The 20,628-nt window shown below is 46.6% G+C and overlaps 1 protein-coding gene and 1 pseudogene across 1 annotated transcript; both read right to left on the bottom strand.

The window, feature by feature from the left end:
- Positions 1-3,856: 3,856 nt before the first annotated feature.
- On the bottom strand, positions 3,857-8,074 carry LOC147991255 (uncharacterized; annotated as a pseudogene).
- Positions 8,075-10,448: 2,374 nt separating this feature from the next.
- Positions 10,449-18,707, bottom strand: LOC147991254 (uncharacterized). The gene is made up of 2 exons (XM_087538589.1): positions 17,835-18,707; positions 10,449-10,814 (listed from the first exon to the last, which is right to left on the bottom strand). Exons 1-2 carry the CDS (start codon positions 18,705-18,707, stop codon positions 10,656-10,658), a joined length of 1,032 nt encoding a protein of 343 aa, XP_087394715.1. The 3' UTR covers positions 10,449-10,655.
- Between the last annotated feature and the right edge of the window lie 1,921 nt (positions 18,708-20,628).

Below are 20,628 nucleotides of genomic sequence, written 5' to 3'. Positions count from 1 at the left end.
GTTGATCCAACGTTACTCCCATTACATAATTGAATGGGGTTTTCTCAGGATTATTAAAGTAGTACATAATATCTTTCACATAACCAGCATCGAGGGTTTTAGGAGGTTCCCCATCTCCATGAGTAGCAAGTACACCTAATTTTTTTGGTATTTCGTGTTCCATATCCATAACTAAAGATAAAGAACAACTAAGAACAGCAAATAAAAATTACTTAGTGATAAAGCAAACAAGCACACACGAGAATATTCACCCCATGCTATTGCTCCCCGGCAACGGCGCCAGAAAAAGGTCTTGATAACCCACAATTATAGGGGATTGCAACAGTTTTCGATAAGTAAGAGTGTCGAACCCAACGAGGAGCTAAAGGCAGAACAAATATTCCCTCAAGTTCTATCGACCACTGATACAACTCTACGCATGCTTGATGTTCACTTTACCTAGAACAAGTATGAAACTAGAAGTACTTTGTAGGTGTTGTTGGATAGGTTTGCAAGATAATAAAGATTATGTAAATAAAAAGTAGGGGCTGTTTAGGTAAAGACACAAATAAGTTAGTTTTAGTAAAGAGCTTTTTGTTATGAGAAAGTTATTTGTCCCTAGGCAATCAATAACTAGACCGGTAATCATTATTGCAATTTTACATGAGGGAGAGGCATAAGCTAACATACTTCCTCTACTTGGATCATATGCACTTATGATTGGAACTCTAGCAAGCATTCGCAACTACTAAAGATCATTAAGGTAAAACCCAACCATAGCATTAAAGTATCAAGTCCTCTTTATCCCATACGCAACAACCCCCTTACTTGGGTTTGTGTTTCAGTCACTCACGCAACCCACTATAAGCGAATCATGAACGTATTGCAACACCCTACAGCGGGGTTCCCTCATGCTTGCGCGACATGGAGAGCACCATAGGAAAGCCCCAATAATAAAACATGCAACTCAAACCACTCTTGATAATCAAATAGCCCATAAGACAAAATGGATCTACTCAAACATCATAGGATAGCCATACATCATTGGGAAATAATATATAGCGTTGATCACCATGTTTAAGTAGAGATTACAGCGGGTAACAGAGAGGTTATACCGCTGCATAGAGGGGGGAAGAGTTGGTGATGATGGCGGTGAAGTTGTTGGTGAAGATTGCGGTGATGATGATGGCCACGGCAGCGTTTCGGCGCCACCGGAAGAGAAGGGGAGAGGGGGCCCCTTCATCTTCTTATTCCTTGACCTCCTCCCTGGATGGGAGAAGGGTTTCCCCTCTGGTCCTTGTCCTCCATGGCGTGGGAGGGGCGAGAGCCCCTCCGAGATTGGATCTGTCTCTCTGTCTCTCTCTGTTTCTGCGTTCTCAGATTCTTCCCTTTCACCGTTTCTTATATTCCCGGAGATCCGTAACTCCGATTGGGCTGAGATTTTAACATGATCTCTATCCAGATATTAGCTTTCCTGCGGCGAAAGAAGGGCACCAACTGCCTTACGGGGTGGCCACGAGGGTCAGGGGCGTGCCTACCCCCCTGGGGCGTGCCCCCCTGCCTCGTGGCCCCCTCGGGCATCGTCTCGCGTGGATTTTTCTTCCCAAAAATCATATATATTCCAAAAAAAAATCTCCATCAGTTTTTATCCCATTTGGACTATGTTTGATATGGATATTCTGTGAAACAAAAAACATGCAACAAATAGGAACTGGCATTGGGCACTGGATCAATATGTTAGTCCCAAAAATAGTATAAAAAGTTGCCAAAAGTATATGAAAGTTGTAGAATATTGGCATGGAACTATCAAAAATTATAGATACGACAAAGACGTATCACTCACAAGGTCCATAAAAATTAGACAGGATCCAGGAGTCTCCATTATGCTTGGAAGTGAATTGGATGGAGATGGAGAAGTCATTGATGTGGAATAAAACCCCAGAGAAAACATGATCATTCCAAGCAACAAGTAGGCCTCCAGAGGCCCCAACCGAAGGCAAGAATTCAAACTTAGAAAAACTTCTAGGGCAGAAATTCTTGAGGAAGGAAGGATCAATGAGCTCTTTTTTAGTCTCTTGCGAACAAAGGATGGAGCTTTTGGACTTCTCAATCTTGTTTGAAATGGCAGTTCATTTTTTAGGGTCATTAAGACCTCTAGTGTTCCAGTTTAGAATGGACCAATCTCTAGTTGGCTGAGGCATGAATAGAACCACTAAACTGAACTCTGAAAATCATACCACAATCTAGACTTGTCAGGAGGTAACAGAGCAGCTAATCCAAGCATGGTTACAAAAGAAAGGTTCTGAGTATAATAGAGGGGATCAGAATAGCTTAAGTACAAAGATATAACAAAGTGCAACTTCCACATAAAAACAAAAGTATTCTATCTCCCGAGCTGTGAAAGGAGCTCCAAGCTTTAGACCCACATCTTCTTCTTGTCCTTGGCCTTCTTATCTCCCTCCAGAGATGGGCCACCAGTCTGTCCCTTCTTGGCTCTCTTGTTCAGCAGCTCCTCAGTGGTGTCCTTCTCAGAAACCTTGCAAAAGGAGGTATTCAGACTCTTAATGATCTTAGCTGAAAGGACTGGTGGAGCAGCATGACATGCAAGACATTCTTTGTCTCTACACACAGATTTTTTGAAGCCTTTAGAAAGTTTTTTCAATCTGCAACTTCTCCTTACCTCTGTTTCCACCAGAGGAACATTGTCCTTTCTCTTCCTATTGTTATGAAGTTCAGAGGTGGAGGAGGCTGAGATAGGTTCAGTGCTGCCCTGATCAGCAATAGGTGAGTTATCATTCCCTTGAGCTTCTTGAGAAGGGGAGGACAGAATGAAGGCAAGTGAGTTTTCCATGGGGCATTGATCTAGGATTGCAAATGGCAAAGTGGTTGGGCATGTAGATGATTGCAGAATGATGTCCCAAACATTGGAGGAAATAAATTTAGTAGCCCATTCAAATTTATCAGGAGATAAGAGAATAACTGACAGAAAGTTGATCCATTCTGTACGTACCTGAATGACTTTGGTACTGCCAGGAGTAGGGGCAAAATGTTTCTGCCAGATAAGAGAGCCTTCTCTACCTAGCAAATCCTCTCCATTGAGAGGAAGATCAGTGTGGTTGCCAACATCCTCTTTGTTTTGTCCCAGTTCTATGATCTGAGAACCTGAGCATATAGAGTGATCCTGATTAGCATAAATGGGATCTAGAAAACCTGGAGGAGCAGACATGTCAGAGGGAGCCAATTCACTTGAAGCAGTTTGAAGAGCAGCAGACTCCTTGCCAGAATTATCAATCTGACCAATCAAATCTGGATGATGCAGAATTTCTTTCTCTGTAGCTACAGGTGCATGCTGAGGATCAGAGTCAGGTTCAAGGCTGTTGATCTTCCTCTCCTGAGAAATGATGGCAACTTTGTGACTAGTAGTGAGGAATTCATTGATCATAGGGTCTTCCACAGCATCTCTGTGGAAATTGGCAGGTTGTGAATGGTAGGTCTCCAACAGAGGATCTGGTGCTAGATTCAGCAAGTGAGCTGCTATCACCACTGGCACATGGGCCTCCAGGACAGGCAATTGGGCCGCATCTGGAACAGGTTCTTGGGCTGCTTCCTCTAGAAAAACCTGCTGGGCCATAGGAGCTGGAGCTGGTCCATGTGGATGAGCATCCAAATTTAAATATGGGATAATGGGCTCGATTAGCGCCAAGGGACCATTGGCAGAAGTACCAGTACTCATGCTGTTGTCAGTGGGTGCCAAAGAAACATTTATGCTGATGTGTGCCACCAGAGCCAAATTTTCTTCTCCCAAGGGTTCCATCAGATCCTGGAGTTCCATGAATTCACCGGCATGGATTTCAATGTCTGCTTCTTGTGGCATAGCCTAGTGACCCCAACCAGGCAAATCCTCCTGCTCATCATCCTCATCAATGTGATTGTTCTCATCCTCTAGTTGGTCTTCAGCCATAACAACATCAGCAAGAATGTCAAGCCCAAGTTGCAGGTTTAGTTGATTTTGTGGCTGAATATGTCCATGAACATCATCATTCTCATGTTGTTGCCGAGGACCAAGGAAATGATTGTGTTGATTTGGGTGAAAATTGGCCATAGGAGGGGCAGGGTGTGGGTTCCCATTTGGATCAATGGGGTCCTCATCTGGAGCTTCACCACCAAGAATCTGTTGCTGCAGAATGACCACTGGCACTGTTAAGGAGTCTGTCTGAAAGTCATATCCTTCTCGAAAAACAATGCTGGCTGGAATGTCTCTCAGTTCTTCCACTCTCACTTTGACCATAAGATTAGCTCTAGTACTTCTCACTCTGTCCCAACTCAGAAATTTACCAAACTTACTCACAGCATTGTTGACCTCTTGAATATTCCGCTGGTCAAAAGGGTATCCGCATAACAGAATCCACACATCTCTGTTCATCACCAGTCTCCTCCAGTTCAGTCCCTTATTGTGGGGTTGAAAAATGACATGCACATCGGTGAACTGATGCGGGCCATTAGCAACCAGGGCATCCCGATCAAAAACACTATTGAGCTTGACATAAGCTTGACCAAATGGGCATGGCTCGACCTCCGAAAACCCCAACTGCTTGTCATTGAGAAAGTCAGATAATACCTCTCTGATGGTGTCGAAAGCCACAGGAAGATTTGGCATGGGGACGATAGTTGCAATCGCCCACTCTTCGTGGGTTGTCGGCGCCGCCCCGTTAATGACCTTAATCCTTGCAGGTCGGCCCACAACATCAATGCTGTGGTGATTGGGCGGGATGAAGGGCGCTGGATCGAATGGGAAAGAAGCCATCGTTGAACTGTTGAGCTTCGGCGGAGTGGAGGAGGGGGGAGGGATGCGGAGCGACGGATGGTAGCAGCTTGGAGGCGATGGGAAACCAGGGAAGTGCTGCGGTGAATGCTACCAACCCGGAGTGAAAGTAGAGGAGAATTAAGTTGATTGGACTGATTGGTCGGCGGGGCGACGGCATGATTAGTCACAATCGCGGGAACAGTGAAAGGTTGCCTCGGAATTGCGATCGCCGGGCGATTTGGTGGATTGGGCTCGTTAACAGGGTTAACTGGGCCGCGCCCTGAGATAGAGTAACAATCCTTCTCTATGTGTCCCCATTTTTTGCAACGGCGACACTTGATACGGTTTGTGCATGCAGGCCTGCTATGGCCCGTTAGGAGGCAGCGTACGCAAAATGCAGGTGGGTCTATTTGAATAGGCGATGATCCCGCCCTATGAGCAGTAACTGCAGCATTTACCGCGTTTGAATTCGGATAGCACTGAAGGCTCGTTGATGGATCCCATGGATCACGCTGATGTTGATCCCGTGAAGATCTAGGAGCAGCATTACGAGAATGATCGAAGGTAGCAGGTGATCTAAGAGCTTGAATGTAGGATTTCCTAGGATGGTTACGAAAGATATGGGTCCATTCATCCTCCTTCTCTTGTAAATATTGATCGAGCTCCCAGCAAGAGTTCGGTCCACCATTGTCCCAGAGAATAAAATTAACATTGAGAAGAGGAATAGAGATGTTACCTCCCTTAATGATCGAAAAACCTACTTCCTTAGATGAGACCGAAAATTTAAATGACCGGTTTTGAAGCAGATGAACTCTGAACAGAGAAGCTCGGCCACCAAAGCAGGAAAGAAGAATGGTGCTTACGAATTCCTCAGTGAGGCGGATCTTGGATCTGGTGAATTCAGCGATTAGGAGGAACTCCTCCATATCCTTAACATCTTCATAGTTGATGGGAACACCCCACTTTCTCCAAACCTCCGCGGCGAAGTCTTGGCCGACGTCAAAATTCAGATCTGCTAGAGCAATGATGAGTGAAAGTCGGCGGTCACCACAGACGAAGAGTGCTCGGCGTTGGGGTGGGCGCCGGGGCCGGAGTGGCCACCGGCGGCTAGGGTCGCCTAGGAGTACCTAGGAGGTGGAGGTGGAGGTGGAGGTGGAGGCAGATTACAACCCTAATCAACCGCTGAAACTGTGGCCTGAGAGCTGCGTCCCGTGCTCGGGGATCCGTCCGTTCTCCAGCCAGTGGCGTTGCTCCATAAACATACAATTCTCAATCCAAGCATGCAAAGATAATTTCAAAAATACTTCAGAGGCACTATAATCAGGGCTAAACCCAGCATCAAGGAAGGCATACTCCCATGGCTAGATTATGTGTAATAAAAATTGTATTTTATTTATTTTACTAACCATTTTGTAACAGGCATACATCGTTCCATCTCTGTAACTAGACCTTACCCCTATTAATTTTAATGAACAAGGATCACAGTAGGGATTTTCCCTACTGTATTTGGTCAAAAAAAACTACCATAATTGATACCATCGGCAATGAAATTGCACGCTTATATTCTAGACTACAAAACTTCAAATCTATTTTTACAACAATGTGCACGGCTCACAGAAACCGGAGTACGCTGAGAACTTTAGAGAAGGATATGTCTTGGTTCGTGCGGCCGTGCCTAAATGGTCAACCCATAAGCATGCACTCACGTAGGCATGTACAGTAGGTGTTATTCGTTATTATTATTATTATTATTATTATTATTATTATTATTATTATTATTATTATTATTATTGTTGTTGTTGTTGTTGTTGTTGTTGTTGTTGTTGTTGTTGTTGTTGTTGTTGTTGTTTATTCAAAAAAATCATCTTTGAAAAAAAACGTTCACCACGCCTTACAAAGATGTTAACGTGGTGTAAAAACTGTATTCGCGTAACATTTCAAAAGTGTTCATAGCATTCACAAAAAATGTCTGTAATATTTAAAAAGAGTCTGGATGTTTCAAAAGAATAATCGTGGGGTTTGCAAAAAAAATACATTCTAAAAAATCTTCATGTAATTTAAAAAAATCTTACCACTAGAAAAACTGTACATGACTATTTTAAAAATGTTCACGTGTTTCTAAAATAGAGCCGTGGCATTTTAAAAAGTTTATAAAATGGAAGAAATGTTCATGTAATTCAAAAATTGGTTCATACCATTCAAAAATGTGCACGTGACAATGAAATAAAATTATTACATGTTCCAAAAAAATGTTTATGAAGTTTTAAGAAAATGTTAATAAAGTGTAGAAAAACATGTCCCCATAATATATTTAAAATATATATATATCACTTGTTACAAAATTAAAACATGTATTTTTGGAAAAAATATGTTCATCATGTATTTTTAAAAATGTAAGCGTGTACCAAAAAATGTTATGTTTGTATTCAAAATATGTACGACATGTATTGCATTTTTTATATGTGTTTGAAGAAAATGAAATAAAAATTAAAAAAGCGTGAAGGAAAACACAGAAAACAAAAATAGAAGAATATAGAAAACCGAAATATAATAAACCAACCAAAACCTTCCAGAATGTTCCCAAAACCGCTATTCTCTCCTGCAATTTGGGCCACGTCCCGCTAAGCTAGGAACGACTGGAGTAAGCGATAAATAGCCCTGGCGAGAACTGTAGGTAATTTCTTAGGAATTTTTTTTGTAACCCGCCATCAAGGCACTTTATTACTGATTAGGCGGTACAGCATCTGATTGCACTTGGGCAATCAGGAACGCAGGGATTACATCAAAGGAGAAGCTATCGCACTCCATATTCAGTGCTTTCTTTGCACACAGATGAGCCGCAAAGTTCAAACTACGATTAGAAAACACTAACGAGAATCCGTGAAGTTGTGAGAGATACGTCTTCATCTCTCTGAAGATATGTCCGGCCTCGGAGCGGTCATGTCCCGCTTCCCATGCCGTCACAATCATCTGGCAATCTGTCTCTAAGATCACCTTCTGGTATCCTTTTTCCATAGCCATACGCAGAACATCTCTACACGCTAACGATTCAATGATGAATGGGTTTGTTATAGCTTCATACTTAGTTGTCTATGCTGCGACAAACATACCTGAGTGATCCCTCGCAATTGCCCCAGCCCCCGCACACTTTTGTGCACATCCGATTGCACCGTCGGTATTAATTTTGATCCACCCAGTTTCAGGAGGATCCCATTTCGGCTGACGTTTAGCTTGTTGCTCCTCCATTGCGGGGATATCAATAGCTCTGACAAACTCTTGTATCAGCTGCATGGACCTATGTGGTTGGGAGCCAATTTCCTTGTGAGTGTACTTGTTTCTGTTGTTTCAAATCGCCCACAAAACCAACACAGCCACCGCTGCATCCTTCTTACACATGAAGTTGTGATCTAGTAAATCTTTCGCCCACGTCGTCACGCAGGGAGTTTCAGCTCAAAGAAATCACTTGCTGCATCCCAGAACAGCAGTGCATGTTCGCACTTTATCAGTGCATGAAATAAGGATTCATCGCTTCCCCCACACATTGGGCAAATTGCATCCGATCTGATATGGCGCCTGCATAACTCCCCATGTGCTGGTAACATATCCTTCAGTACTCTCCACATAAAGACTCTAATTTTTTGTTGTACTTGTAGCTTCCATAAAGCCTTCCATGTTACTTCTCCACCATCAGAAGATAAAGTCTGAACTTGTAAGCTGAACTTTTTGTCCATTGCCATTCTATAAGCCGACCGGACAGTAAACGATCCAGATTTCTCCCATGCCCAGCCCCAAAAATCTGGGCATCCACTTCTTGGTCGCGGCATGCTCAATATTGCATCTGCATCAGGAGCAATAAACATACTCCGAATCAAATGAGTGTTCCACCGCCCTGCTTCGTCGAGAAGATCAGCAACTATCTGTACTGGTTCATTAGATAGACGGCATATGGGTTTCATGGACACAGTCCCAGCTATCCACTTGTCATGCCATATTTCTGTCGTCCTCCCATCGCCGACGCGCCTTATCAGGCCTTCCTTCAACATGTTTCTACCAACAATGACGGCTCTCCATGTAGGTGATGCACTCCTTGGGCAATCTGCACTCAAGAAATCACCATTAGGATAATGCCTCCCTTTTAGTACCCGTGCACATAAGCTATTTGGCCTCTCCAATAGCCTCCGTGCCTGTTTCGCTAACATTACATCATTAAAAGTCTCCAAATTTCTGAATCCCATCCCACCTCTATATTTTGAGATGGACATTTTATCCCAAGACTGCCAGTGCATTCCTCTTTTATCCAGCGATCCAGCCCACCAGTACTTAGACATTACTGTCATGACTTTTTTGCACAACCCCTTTGTGAGCTTGAAACAGCTCATAGCGTAGGTTGGTAAAGCCTGAACCACTGTCTTAAGAAGAACTTCCTTTGCTGCACAAGAAAGTTTTTTCTCACACCAGCCTTGCACCCTACATCTTGAACACTCATGGATGTGTTCAAAATGACGTTCTGTGAGCCTACCAGAGGGAGTTGGTAGCCCAAGGTATTTTTTGTGAGCGCTTCTCTATGAATATCCAATGCATTTCTTACATCCACTCGAACATAAGCTCCAGAATTCCCACAAAAAATATCGAGCTCTTTTTCTTATTAGCTTGCTGACCCGAGCCTTCCCTATACACATTCAGAATTTCATTAAGCCGAGTTGCACTCCTTACATCGGCCTTCATGAACACAAGACAATCGTCTGCAAATAAAAGATGTGAGATCCACGGGGCAGTAAGGCCCACTCGGATTCCTCTGTCAATCCAACCGGCATCATAGTTCTTGAGCAGACATGATAGACCTTCTCCACACAACAAGAACAAATATGGGGATATGGGATCCCCTTGTCTAACTAGCGAGCTATATTTTGGGAGTGGAAATTTGGCTCCCAAACACTACTGATTTTTTATACATGTACGGATGGATGTTTTCCACGTATTTACAAAATATTAAGCAGTATGTTAATTTTATGGCTACACAAGAAAGATAAATTTCCCTGAAATAAAAAATGACAGAAGGCATGAGCTATCCTCATTTCCTCCAAAGACAGGAGTTCTATAAATTTTCAATCAAGTAGATGTACTCCCAACAGTAAACTGCAAATGGTTGTAATGAAAGAAGACATGAGGCCTGAACACAATAGAAGTTTGTACCAAACAAGAATCATGTGTAGTTTCCAATTCAAAAGGTTCCATTTTGAAGCATTATTCCTGTACATAGTTTTGTTTTAGGGCTAGCGTTTCAAATTGGTCGATCGATCTTGCTCCAGATCGCTCCCTCCAAAATGTGTGTCGTCTTCCGCTGTCCCCGCATGACCATTTCCTACTGCGCCTTGTCCTTCCACGTGGAACACTTGTCTACACATTTTTTTCCTTAACCCAACCGCATCTGCCTCCCTGTCTCTTTTCCATGTCGTAGCTCGCGCGGATGCACCGCTTTTCCTTCTCTACAGCCACCTCTCACCACCGCTGCAAGTTGCGATTCTCCTTCTCTGATGTCTACCTCCCCCACCCACAACTGCGGATGGAGAGGTTGTTGTCGCTGCCCTCCTCCCTCAAGGACCGGCAGATGCGAGCACCTGAATTAACAATAAATAAATCTAGAGATAGAGTTAATAGAGGGTCCCCAATTGTATTTTTTTCAAAAAGGAGGGATTCCCCGGCCTCTGCATCAGAACGATGCACACGGCCACATTTATTAAAAAGAGTAAATAAGGTTGAACAAGGTCTTAAAGTCTGCAGACAAAAGGAGCGGCAAGCTCACACAGAGCCTCAATGCCAAAACAGAAAGCCTAACAAGCCACACCGGCTGGCAAATTAACAGATAGGTAAACTAATCGCCTATCCTATTACATGACCGCCATCCAAACCGGTTGAAGATATCCCGCGCTACCATCTCCCACCGGACAGATCCAGTAACCAAACGCTCCCTGGCCTCCGACGGAGTGAGTAAGGACCACATACGGATCAGCGCAGTAGCTCGGAATAAAACCTGCAAAAAATGAATAGTTGTTGTTGTGTTAAAAGCCAAATCATTTCTGCAGTTTCAAATTGCCCATAACAACGCACAAACTCCTACACGAATGTGTCTAGCTGTTTTGGAGTCTATCCCAGCAAGCCACGTCCCGAATAACGTGTTGACCGAAGTCGGGGGAGTAATGTTAAAGGCAATTTGCACAGAGCGCCACAAGCCTCGTGCCAACGGGCAGTCAAAGAAGAGGTGTTTGATGGTCTCCTCCCGATCACAGAAACTACACCTAGTAGAACCTGCCTAGTTACGCTTAACTAGATTGTCCTTTGTTAAAATTACTTGTTTATGTACAAACCACATAAACACTTTAATCTTTAAGGGGACCTTAACTTTCCAAACCTCTTTGGAACTAGGAATCACACTTGAGTTAATGATATCAATATACATCGATTTAATTGTGAACTCCCCAGATCTAGTAAGCTTCCACCACAACTGATCGGGCTGAGGATTTAACTGAACCCCCATCAATCTCCGAACCAAGTGAAGCCATGCTTCCCATCGGTCACCCACAAGCACCCTCCTAAACTGAATGTTCAGCAGAATGGACTGCAGAACCGTGGCAACAAGAGCCTCACGGCGCTGAACAATACGATAAAGGGACGGATAGTGGGTCGCCAAAGGTGCGTCGCCAAGCCACGTATCCTCCCAAAATCGAGTGTCATTACCATTACCGACAATACACCTAGTTCTGTTAAAGAAGGTAGCTTTGATTCTCATGAGCCCCTTCCAGAACGGCAAATCATTTGGTCTCATAGTGACCTGGGACAGGGTCTTGGACTGCAAATATTTACTGCGTAAGATCTGCGCCCATGTTGCCTCCGTCTCAAGTGCCAACTTATACAGCCACTTACTGAGCAGGCATCTATTCTTGACTTCTAGATTTTCAATACCAAGCCCCCTTGGTCCTTTGGTCGACAGATAATATCCCATTTGGCCAGTCGGTATTTTCTCTTAAGTTCATCACTCTGCCAAAAGAATCGGGATCGATAGAAGTCCAGCCGTTTCCTAACCCCAACTGGGACCTCAAAGAAGGATAAGAGGAACATAGGTAAACTCGTGAGCACCGAGTTAATAAGGATCAACCGGCCTCCATAAGACATGAGTTTTCCCTTCCAGCAACTTAGTTTCTTCTCAAACCGATCCTCTATGGACTTCCACTCACTGTTTGTTAGCTTACGATGGTGAATGGGAATACCTAGATACGTAAAAGGTAGAGCCCCAACTTCACAACCAAACAATTGTCTATATGCCTCTTGTTCATCTTTGGCTCTACCAAAGCAGAACAGCTCGCTTTTATGGAAATTAATCTTAAGCCCCGTCAATTGTTCAAATAAGCATAACACTAACTTCATGTTTCTCGCTTTGGCCAAATCGTGTTCCATAAAGATGATAGTATCATCAGCGAACTGCAGGATGGACACACCACCATCAACCAAATGAGGCACCAAGCCACCCACCTGACCGGCCTCTTTTGCCCTTCCTATCAGGATCGCCAACATGTCCACCACAATATTGAATAATATTGGAGACATAGGATCGCCTTGTCTCAATCCCTTATGCGTTTGGAAATAATGACCTATATCATCATTCACTTTGATTCCAACACTCCCTTTTTGCGTGAATGCTTCCACCTGGCGTCACCAAGCTTCATCAAAGCCCTTCATGCATAAGGCCTGTTGAAGGAACGGCCATTTGACTTTATCATATGCCTTCTCGAAATCCACTTTGAAAATAACCCCATCAAGTTTTTTCGTGTGGATCTCATGGAGCGTTTCATGAAGGACCACCACCCCTTCCAGGATGTTCCTGTCCGGCATGAAAGCCGTTTGAGTAGGCTGCACCACGGCATGCGCAATCTGTGTTAGCCTATTCGTCCCAACCTTGGTAAAAATTTTGAAACTGACATTCAGAAGACAGATAGGCCGAAATTGCTCGATTCTCACGGCCTCTGTTTTCTTAGGAAGCAGGGTTATTGTTCCAAAATTAAGCTGGAAAAGCTGCAAATGTCCCGAGAACAAATCATGGAACATCGGCAACAGGTCCCCTTTAATAATATGCCAGCATTTCTTATAAAACTCAGCCGGGAAACCATCCGGACCGGGTGCCTTATTATTTTTCATCTGGGAAACGGCCTTGAAAACCTCCTTTTCCGAAAAAGGGTCGGTTAATATATCGTTCTCCACCGCAGTGAGTTGAGGTACATCTTCGATTCTAGACTCATCCAGAGACACACAGTTCTCCTCTGGTGGTCCGAACAATCGTTTGTAGTACTCGGTAATGTAAAGCTTCAAATTATCCTGCCCGATAATCGTACCCTCATCTTGTTCTAGCTGGAAGATTCTCTTCTTCCTATGTTTGCCATTTGCAATCATATGGAAGAATTGAGTGTTCGCGTCCCCCTCGACCACTCTTCGTACCTTGGCCCGCAGAGCCCACTTTAACTCTTCTTCCCGAAGCAGTTCTTTCAACCTCTTCTCAGCATCAAGCTTAGTATGAAGCTCGGTGGCTGGCAACACCGTGGTTTCTGCTTTTACATCTAAGGACTGAATGAGGGCAAGGAGTCGTTCCTTTTCAACCCTATATATCCCACTGAGATGTTTAGCCCATCCACGTAGGAAACTTCTCAGATGCCTAATCTTATTCTGCCAGCGCTCAAGCGCATTCCTACCGCCTGCTTCCTTAGCCCACTCTCTGGCTACGAGATCCAGGAAGCCTTCTCTTTCAAACCACACAAGCTCGAATGAGAACAAATTCTTGTTGCCCGAGTAGGTAGCCCCACCAGAGTCAAGAAAAAGAGGCGTGTGATCAGAAATCCCGCGAGAGAGAGCCTGAACAGTTACGAAGGGAAACTTCTGTTCCCATTCGACACTTGCGAGTACCCTATCCAACTTTTCAAACGTTGGATTTGGCATGGCGTTGGCCCAAGTAAACTTCCTACCTGAAAGCTCAATCTCTCTCAGATCCAAGCTTTCAATTATAGTGTTGAACATAAACGGCCATCTCCCGTCAAAATTATCATTGTTCTTCTCGTCACGCCTCCTAATAATGTTAAAATCACCCCCAACGAGAATGGGGAGCTGCTCAGAACCACAAACTCTAACCAGGTCGGCCAGGAAGTCCGGTTTGAATTCTGCCTGCGCGGCGCCATACACCGCCACCAGAGCCCAGTCAAAACCGTCGACCTTGGATCGCACCCTGAATTTTACAGCAAAATCTCCCATGACCACACTTCGAACTTCGAGAGAATCGCATCGAACACCAAGTAAGATCCCTCCCGATCTCCCTCGCGGCGGCAGACAATGCCAGTCAAACTCAATACCCCCCGATAGAGTGTTAAGAAAGTCTGGTGAGAAATTTGCTCTACCAGTTTCCGACAACGCAATAAAATCCAATCGATGCTCAACGGATGCATCTGCAAGAAATCTTCTTTTAGCCAAGTCCTTAAGACCTCTGCTATTCCAAAAGATTCCTCTCATATCTCGTCGTGGAATTTTTTAGCGGTGCGGATCCTAGCACTCCTACGCACAGCAGACGTTGGGTAAATCTTGCGCTTCCATTTGCGCTTAGGGCCGGTCCTCGCATCCACCCGGTCCTCACTCCCCGTTTCAGGGGGACCAACAACATCCATCTCTACACTCTCATCCTCCTCCTCCGGCTCCGGGAGGGGAGGTGCGAGATCGGCACAAAAATCATCAGGCACCCGAACTCCCAAGGCATCAATCTCGGAATCATTCATGGGTTTGACGGCAGCTAAGTTTCGAATCATATCTAAAGCCCTCTCGGCTTCTAGATCTAGCAAATCATTGATGGAGTTAGAAATTTCACCCTCATTATTACCTAGTGAAATCCCTAGTTGGTTCGCATTATCAACAATCTCATCATTTGAAAAATGCAATATGGAATTAGAAGTATTGACCGACATACCAGTAGTGACCTGGACGTCACGAAGCTTGGCCGCCCTCACGGCGCACCGTTGCTGCATGTCGTCCACCTCCGGACGGCCCTGAAGACGGCAGCTCAACCGTCGGCCCTCAGACGCCTGGTCCGGAATCCCGCCGAACTGTATAACCTCCTCCCGAGTGAAGTTGCCCGGGGATTGACCGCCTGTCACCCCCCGAACAAGCAGCTGCTCCCCACGGCTGGGAGAGGGCGCCGAGTCAGCTGATGGGGAACCAAAGGCCACCTGCCCCCGCTCCCCATCCACCCCAGACCTTCGGTCAGGAGTGATCGTCGGCGCCAACAGTGGGGCGGTCCCCCTGGGCGCGGAAGGTGAAGAGGGTCCCGAGGCCACCCGCCCGAAGCTCCCTCCATAGGCCGGTCCGGCCACCTGCAGAATCGGCCCAGCGACCGGTGAAGAGGGCGCCGAGGCCACCCGCCCCGACCCCCCTCCCGAAGGTATCTCCACCCTCACGGTCTCACCGACCCGAGCGAGAGGAGAAGGGGGCGCCGAGACCACCTGCCTCGACCCCCCTGCACAGCTCGAAACCACCACCTGTAGTTCCGCCGTCTCAACACAATCCGGCAAAATCTCTATCTCCGAAATCTCCTCCGCGCTAGAATCCTCCACACCCGGGCCCTCAAAGTCCAAAGCGGGTAGAGAGTGCTCAAAATCATCAAAAGACTCCACTCGCTCGCTCCAAAGCCTGGGAGGTGCAGTAGCAGGCTCAATAGATCCAAACCTCAGAGTGGTTGACGGCACTGAAGCAGAAGGCGCCGTCCCATCTCCGGTCGTCTGAGCAACAGACCCCGGTCCCTTGGACATCTCTCGTCCAGGATCAGCGGCCGGAGTCTCCTTAGCTCCTGCACTCTCATCATCCTCGTGCATATCAACATCAGTGGCAGCAGGTGCCTCAGCAAACAAGTTGTCATCCTCAAACTCAATCCTGAGGTTGTAAGCCTGGCCTTGATAAGCCCACTTGACCACATCAGGCACAAACTCAATGTCCAAAATGCTGACCAGTAAGCGAGCAACCCCATGAGCTCTAGTAAAGGCCATATCCACACGGTCCGGCTTTCCCACCATGATGCCCAAACTCGCAACTACCCTAGCATCCTGCATAGGTTTGGAAGGAGCTCCCAAAAACCGTAACCAAGCCTGGGTAAGAGGTGTACCCTGAGGTTCAATCAACTTCCACTCGTGGAACTCAAGAATGCCCTCAGTACCTGGCACTTTGCACATCCCGAAACTCAAGAGCCTCTGTAAATCCTCCACTGTCGGGAACTCAACCCTGAACAAGTTTGCCTCTAGACTGACAAGCTCCCAGTGGAAATCCCCTGGGGCCAGCTCCCGAAGCCGCTGCACAATCTGGGTCTCAGAGACTTCTCCTTTAGTTACTTTAACAATCCCAGTTGTCACACTCTGAACCTCATCAGTAACCTCCCTCTCGGTCGGAGACTCAAAGAATGTGAGCTCAGCACAGTACACTCCATACATCATAAGGTTCGGTACTTGCTCCCTCAAAAGCGGACAAACCCCCGACTGATGGGCTGGCTTGCCACACGTATCACATAAAACAGCCAACACTCAGCAATGAAATGGCCCTTATCACCACAACGGTAACATAACATCCTTTCTTTCTTGCGCGCATACTTGGCCGCTCTGTCTTCTACCGACATAGACCCAATATCACCATTAGCAGGGACCACCACGTCAGCCAGTGCCGTTACCACCTCCATAGCCTGGCAAGACAACTCAGGTTCCGCAGTAACCTCGCCAACAGGTGTCTGGTCCACAATAACAGGATGCTGTCGTGGACGATAGCGGCCACCACGGCCACCTCGGCCACCACGGTTACCACAGAAACCACCGCGGTTACGATGAGCCGGTCCAGACGCCCCTTCGACGAAACCGCCCGTTGGCCCCAGGAAGGGCCTCTCGGCCGAGCCATCGCTCTGCCCGGCATACCCCCGTCCACCACCCGTAGACGAGGATCCCCGGTGTTGTCCATCTCCATATGCATTATACCCATCATCACCCCACTGTCCACGAGGCGCCGATTGAACATCTCCACTAGCAGAAACCTGCGGCGCCTGTGCCTGCTGCAACACCGGCACTGTCGAGTTGTGCGCCTGCCTTGCCATGAAGTGCGGCGGTCTAGCCCCAGCCTGAATCGCCAACGGTCGTTGGCCATTAGAGGCCGGAGGAGGCGGCCTTGGGGTCGGGACACCGCGGCCCGCGACAACCACAGGGTTCGGCACCGGCGGCCGAGGTCCACCCCGACCCGCAGCAGGCTGCGACAACACCAGCGTGGTTGGCCGTGCACCGGCAGCGCCAAACCCGCGGCCAGCAGAGCCAGACCCAAGCGCGCCACCAGGTAGAGGCGGTCTTGGGCCGCCTACGTCCGGCGCCGCCCGGCCGGTTCCAGCACCCGGAAGCGTTGGCGCACCGCCCCGGCCAGCCCCGAGCGGCACACCCGCGCCGCCGCGACCCGTCCCCGCAGGCATACCACCACCGCCGCGGCCACCTCCGGTCGGCAACGTTGGCCCTCCATGACCCTCAGCGCCCGGAGCGGCAGGCTTGGCAGGGGGCACTCCTCGACCGGCCATGCCGCGGAGAGGGGGGATGCGCCTGGCACGCCCCGCACCACGATCAGAGAAACTCGGCCGACGCCCAACACCGCAAACCCTAGGTCTTTCCGATCGACTCCACACAGGAGAAGCGTCGATGCATGGGGGTGTAGACGTACGTGCCTGGTCACACCGGGCCTCATACCCGACGAACATAGGCCCAGCAACGGTCGGGCCCGGTTCACTCAGAACCGGCCCACCCCCAGGCAAACCGAAATCGCGGCCCAAGAGCATGTTCAAACGCGCCTCCCGCATGCCAGCGATCCCGACCGGCCGCCCCGCCGGCAACTGCGCCGTGGCCGTCGCCGATCGCCGGGATCCAGCACCAGAATGACTCGATCTCTTCTTCGTCTCAACTTTTATCCACGAATCCGGCCGAATCAAGTCAAAAACGGTGAGGTTTGGAAGGCTAACCTTCGGAAGGGGTCCTTTCCATGGCCGGACAGCCGTCGCCGCCGTTCTCCGATGTACGACGCGACGCACCATCTCCTTTCTGCCGTCCGCGTGTAGCCCAACCCTCGCCGGATCGTCCACCGGCAAGATCCTGTCCACCGTTGAGGCAACCTCATCCTCATCATATCCTGAATGAAATAACTCACAGAATAGATCAGATGGCGTCGGCGTTGGCGGAGAGGACACCGGCTCATCCCCATCCTCGCCCGCCTCGTCGTCTTCAGATCCGGCCAGCGCCCAGAACCGGCCACCAACCCGTTGATGAGCCACCGGCCCCAAGGACCGAGGTCCGGTGATCGCCGCACCGCGTCCCGCGGGGTATCCCGCCTTGTCGCCATCCATCCCTCTCGGTTTTCCATGAAGCCTCGTTTCCGTCAGGTCAATCAGCTCCGGTCTCTTCGGACGAAGATCCACCTGTACAGAATCATCAACCAGCACGTCAAATCCATCAATCTTGAAACGATGCCCTACCTCGATCAAGTCGCCGTCCGGCCAGAAGTCGCCGGCAAGGATGTCATTCTCCAAATCGAAGAGAACCAGCCAACGCGAATGAGGAGTAAAACGGACGCGGCCTTCAATCCAGATCCCAGGAACCGTCTCGGCGTAGAAATGAACACGCCATTGCGTGAATTTCCCCTGGCCCCGCCCGATCTCAGCCGGGGAGCCGTAGTCATCGCGCGATCCCGCCTCCGTCGCCTTTTCGCCCGACGCGAGGTCGGCCGGCGGTGGCGGGGCGACCGCCGGGACGCCACCCGGCTCCGCCTCGAGATCCATCTGACCAAGCTTTCTAGTGATAAGGGAGATCCATAGATTGCACAAGAAGTTGGAAGCCATGGAACGCCTCAAAAGCTTTGATTGATAAAGGCATAGAGAATGAGTGCGGACTTATGGTGCTATGGCACCACAGAGGCATGTATTTTCAAAAAAAAATCAAAAACCATATTTAGAAGTTAAAAAACTGTAGAAACTTGTATGTGTTCATTATGGATCCATAAAATTCTATTTGAAAAAAGATTGTAATTTATAAGCTGTACACCAAAAAATTTCCGGCCCAACAACAACAAAAAAGACCCATTTGAAAAAAAAATTGTCATATTTTGTACGCCACCTGTGAGAATAAAATGTTATGAATTTTTGCACATACGTAGTATACATGTGTATGTGTGTTTACAATTACTAGCAAAAGAGTCCGTGCGTTGCAACGGGAGAGAAAACATAACACACGTTCTTGACTCAACAACCATCACTCAAGAGCACAATAGGTCAATCTTCTTTATTTTTGCGAGGCATCATATTTGTGTTCTTAACTCAACAACCATCACTCAAGACCACAATAGGTCCATCTTCTTTATTTTTGCGAGACATCATATTTGTGTTGCCGCTTATCCTCCTTCTCACCCTCGCCGGCGATGGCCTCGGTGTTCACACAAAACAACAAAAAATGTGTGTTGAATATGGTTAATCATATGGCGTCTCTCTCTCTCTCCTTCCTCACCCTCTCTCTCTCTCTCGCTTTCTCTCACTCTCGCGATGAGAAATCTGTTGTTTTCCCCTGTGACATTTTTCAGAGATATGCATGTGCAGTTATCGATGTTTTCTTTTCCGTATATGGTTATAGTGGGGTGTTTATTTGCAATCTGGATCGCCGCCGGTATGAAAAAAATGGATCTTGCGCTATAAATTATAAGTTTGCTTCCATAACAATATTTAAAAAATATTTAACAGGTAAAATTAACATCATATTTAGATTCCACACATTTTTCTAATAAAATTTCATATATAATATGTTAAAATCGAAGCTATGGTTTAAAAGATACAAATAATTTAGAAAATCATTTGGTTTGACTCAAATATATTCCATAATAATATTTAAAAATATTTAACAGGTAAAAATAATATCATATTCATATTCTACATATTTTTCTAATCAAATTTCATATATAACATGTTTAAATCAGAGTTACGGTTTAAAAGATATGGATGATTTTAAAAAACATTTGTTTGACTTAAATATGATCCGCGGATGAATTATCTAAAACATCAGGGGGGTTTCAAAAGATGTAAAATAACGGTTCGGGTGTGACTTAAATCCGGACGGCGGGTTGATTTCAAGAAAAGACAGGGACTTTTGTGTAAAATACGAAAATAATGATTCGTTTTAACTTAAAACAGGATCGCGGGTTGAATTATCTGAAATAGAGGGACTTTTTTGAAAAAATATCATGACGGACGAAAGAAACTCAATTAGCTTTATTATTAGGTAAAGATAAAGATAAAGATTATTTTGGCGCTGCAGAAAATGATGTTTTGAGAATGGTCTCCAAGCAGCTTGGGCATCATTGGCATTTTCCACACAGAGAGTCCTACTAAAACTATTCACACAAGTCATAGAAATTCTTCCTTACAACGTGCCAACATATTTGAAGGAAATCACAATTGAAACTATCAGATGATTTATTGGGTTGCTGAGCTGCCACAACCCAATTAGGCAACTCTTCAGAATCATGACGAGTGGCAGTGTGGTCTTCTTCCTGTGTTGAGTGCGTGAGGTGATTGTTTCAAAAAAAAGGAAAAAGGAAAGAGAGAGAGAGAGAGAGAGAGAGAGAGAGAGAGAGAGAGAGAGAGTGCGTGAGGTGATGACAAATGAAGCGGAAGAATTTTAAATTTTCAGTAATCCATTTATTTTCCTTTGATATGTAACATGTTGATTTTCCTTCAAGGAAAAAGGTAGCATGCACGATGGCATTTTTCATGC

This window comes from Triticum urartu, chromosome 1A (assembly GCF_056163025.1).
Source record: "Triticum urartu cultivar PI428250 chromosome 1A, HENAU_Tu73, whole genome shotgun sequence".
NCBI lineage: Eukaryota > Viridiplantae > Streptophyta > Magnoliopsida > Poales > Poaceae > Triticum > Triticum urartu.
This window is presented reverse-complemented; position numbering and strand designations above follow the sequence as displayed.